At 40.6% G+C, this 3247-nt stretch overlaps 1 protein-coding gene across 6 annotated transcripts in view; it reads right to left on the bottom strand.

Moving 5' to 3' along the window:
* Positions 1-2894, bottom strand: part of hsd17b3 (hydroxysteroid (17-beta) dehydrogenase 3) — a 63436-nt gene extending 60542 nt beyond the window's left edge. For all 6 annotated transcript variants that reach the window (XM_048595427.1, XM_048595432.1, XM_048595429.1 and 3 more), the window contains exon 1: positions 2701-2894. In XM_048595427.1, coding sequence (XP_048451384.1) covers positions 2701-2854 — 154 coding nt within the window. In that variant the 5' untranslated portion in view covers positions 2855-2894. The remainder of the gene's footprint in view (positions 1-2700) is intronic.
* Positions 2895-3247: the final 353 nt, after the last annotated feature.

Genomic DNA, 3247 nt, shown 5'->3' with positions numbered 1-3247 from the left:
CGGCAGCGTGCAGCAATTCTGGCATTCTTTATCAACATATCGAGAACATCAATATCATATTTGGAAGGTATGTCAAATGATCAAATTCCACACCCCACGTTTATTCGTATAAACCTGAACATTTTGTACACCTTTGATATGTATTTAAATTATGGTCAAGTTCAGGATATCATCCAACTTGGAATTTAGTAAACAACTAAGAACATAGTCATCTTCAGGAGCAGGAAGTCAGACTGGGCAGAACCCTAGCAGCTGAAATTTAATGCAGAGAAGCACAAAGGTATTAATTTTGGTAAGAATAATAAGGGAAGGTAATATAAACTATTTAAAACAATTTTAAAGAGGGATAAGGAACAGAAAATCATGGTAGTCTCAAGTGCTTTCAAAGTACAAATTAATGAAGTTTGTATAGAATAAGGTTAACCACCCTCCTGTTTTCTGTATGAGTCTAAGAGAATGGGTGATGTGCCTGCTCAGCACTGCTTTGACAACTAGGAAGAATAAATCATTTTGCATGGAGATGAACAGTACCAAATCCTGTGGCAGAGAGGTGGTCCAACAGCAGCACCATCTCAAAAGCCAACTTGCCCAATATCAGGGCATTAATCACTGAAGACAAGAATACTTAATAGGATATGTTGTCCGTATGCATGCCAGACACTAGATTTCAGGAACAACTGCTCTAATTGGAACTCAGTTGCATCAGGAGACTCATGGAAGGATCGCAAAAATGCTTAAGAGATGTACCCAAAACATGCTTGCAGATATTAAATATTTTCATCAACTCATGGGAGCCCTTGATTCATGAATGACCAAGATGGAGAAGGTGCAGTCAGAAAAGCACTTAACATATCAAGAGGCCTCATCGAGAAATTACAGACGTTCAGTCAAGACACCGCATGGAGCATACAAATCTCCAAACAATCCATGTTGCCTAGCCTTCAGGTACCACCTGCCCCAGAGTCTATATATCTTACATTGAACTTCCCATCAGTTCAGAACACATTAGACAGAGATGAAGCAAATCATCACTGATCCTGAAAGACTGTATAGTAGCAGTACTTCAATTCTAATGGCTTGGAACCAACTACAAAGTGGCTTCTGGACTCCCCTCATTACCCAGAAATATTGCTTCATTGCTGATTGTGAGGATGACAACAGTGTGGCCAATGATGAAATGTCCTTGAAACGTCCGTCAACATCACCATAAGCAAACGAGGGAGCGAAACAGAGAAGACAGAAATCCAACAAACTTTTAAGTTTAGATAAATGAAGTCTGCATTTTGGTACAGCAAGTCAGGGTAGGACTTTTACATTTAATGGTAAGGTCCTGGGTAGTGTAGAACTTGGGGTGCAGGTTCATAGTTCCTTGAAAGTGGAGTCGCAGATAGACAGGATAGTGAAAAAAGCATTTGGTATGCTTGCCTTTATTGGTCAGTGCATTGAGTATAGGATTTGGGAGGTTATCTTGCGTCTGTACAGGGCATTGGTTAGGCCACTTTTGGAATAGTGCATTCAATTCTGGTCTCCCTGCTATAGGAAAGATGTGAAACTGGAAAGGATTCAGAAAAGACTTACAAGGGCATTGCCAGGGTTGGAGGGTTTGAGCTAAAGGGTGATGCTATTTTTCCTGGAGCATCAGAGGCTGTGGGGTGACCTTATCGAAGTTTATAATCATGAAGGGCATGGATAGGGTGAATAGTGGAGATCTTTTCCCCAGGGTAGGGGAATACAAAACTAGAGGACATAGGTAAAAGATGAGAAGGGAAAGATTTAAAAGGGATCTAAAGGCAACTGTTTCACACAGATGGTGATGCATGTATGGAATGAACTGCCAGAGGAAATGCTGCAGGCTGGTACAATTATAACATTAAAAAGGCAGCTGGATGGATACATGGTTTGGAGTTTGGAGGGAAATGGGCCAAATGCTGGAAAATTGGATTAGATTAATTTAGAATATCTGGTCAGTATGGTCAAGTTGGACCGATGGGTCTGTTTCCATGCTGTACAAGCTATATGGGAGGAGAACAAAATCGGAGAAGCAGATTCATGGCAGCCGTGGATGTGCGGTTGTGTTTTATTCCAGGAGTCAGGTAGCTTTGGTGCCTCTCATTGAGGACTGAGTCTGATCTCTTTGAGGTGTGGCAATCCCTGAACTGAATTAGGCTTACTTTAGTTTATCATTTTCAGAGCTTACTGTGTATTTAAAAAATGTCAAAGAATTGTACGAAAATTTTGGTTGAGAGTTATTTATATCAATTATGCATTCACTGCATCAGAAAAGAATAAAGTTGCAGACTACTTTCCACAACATCAGAATTCCGGCAATCTTCCATAAACAGCAATTATTATAATAAACAGGTCATCTGGTTTTCGGTGTTTAAGAAATAAATACCAGTCAGATCCTGGAAAACACCCTGTTCTTCCAAGAGACATTGCTACCAGTTCGACTAGAATTTAGTCTGTATTTCAGAGTAAGTAGAATTCAAAACTTTCTGTTCAGTGGTGCTCTACTTTCCTCGCAACACCCTGTCTCAGTGAAATGCAAATACTTAACAGAAAAAGTTCTGCTAATTATAACAAGTTGATCATTTCAATTGGGATCCGTCCTTGTGTTTCGAAACTTTCACCTGCAAAGATATGTGCAAGTTTCGAAACTTTACAGCGGTATTAGAATGGAGCGTAAGCGGAACAAGTTACCTGCCCATTCGCCCAAAGATTGGAAGAAGGAATCCGGCACTCCAGCCCATTTGGTAAGTACCAAATACTTCAGACATTTCGTTACCTGTAGAAAAATATTACAAACAGCAAATATGCCAAGCAAAATGAATGCGTTCTCCAAGAACGTTTCCATCACTGCAGTATACAGTCACAGTAGCCTGTGATGATGTGTGGTTGGGCTGCAAACGTTCAAATATTGCAGCACCACTTGTCAATCACACGCCGTTGCCATAGGAACCGCAAAAATACTACCAATCAAGATTGAGTCCTTGTTACACGGCCCCGCATTTTAACCAAGGATGACTTAATCCCAGTGGAGATGTATGTTCAGGACGCAATTGAGGTGATAGATTTACTGTACGCTTTTATAGAGTCAAAGGGAACAGATCCTTTGGTCTAACTAGTCCACACTGGCCATGTTCCCCAACTAAATTAGTCCAACTTGCCTGCGCTCAGCCAATATCCTTCCAAACCTTTCCTATTCATTAACTTGTCCAAATGTCTTTTAAACGTAACTGTTCCTGCA

This window comes from Rhincodon typus, chromosome 3 (genome assembly GCF_021869965.1).
Source record: "Rhincodon typus isolate 14 chromosome 3, sRhiTyp1.1, whole genome shotgun sequence".
In the NCBI taxonomy this organism is placed as follows: domain Eukaryota; kingdom Metazoa; phylum Chordata; class Chondrichthyes; order Orectolobiformes; family Rhincodontidae; genus Rhincodon; species Rhincodon typus.
The sequence above is the reverse complement of the archived record's forward strand: the minus strand, read 5'-3'. Positions and strand labels throughout refer to the sequence as shown.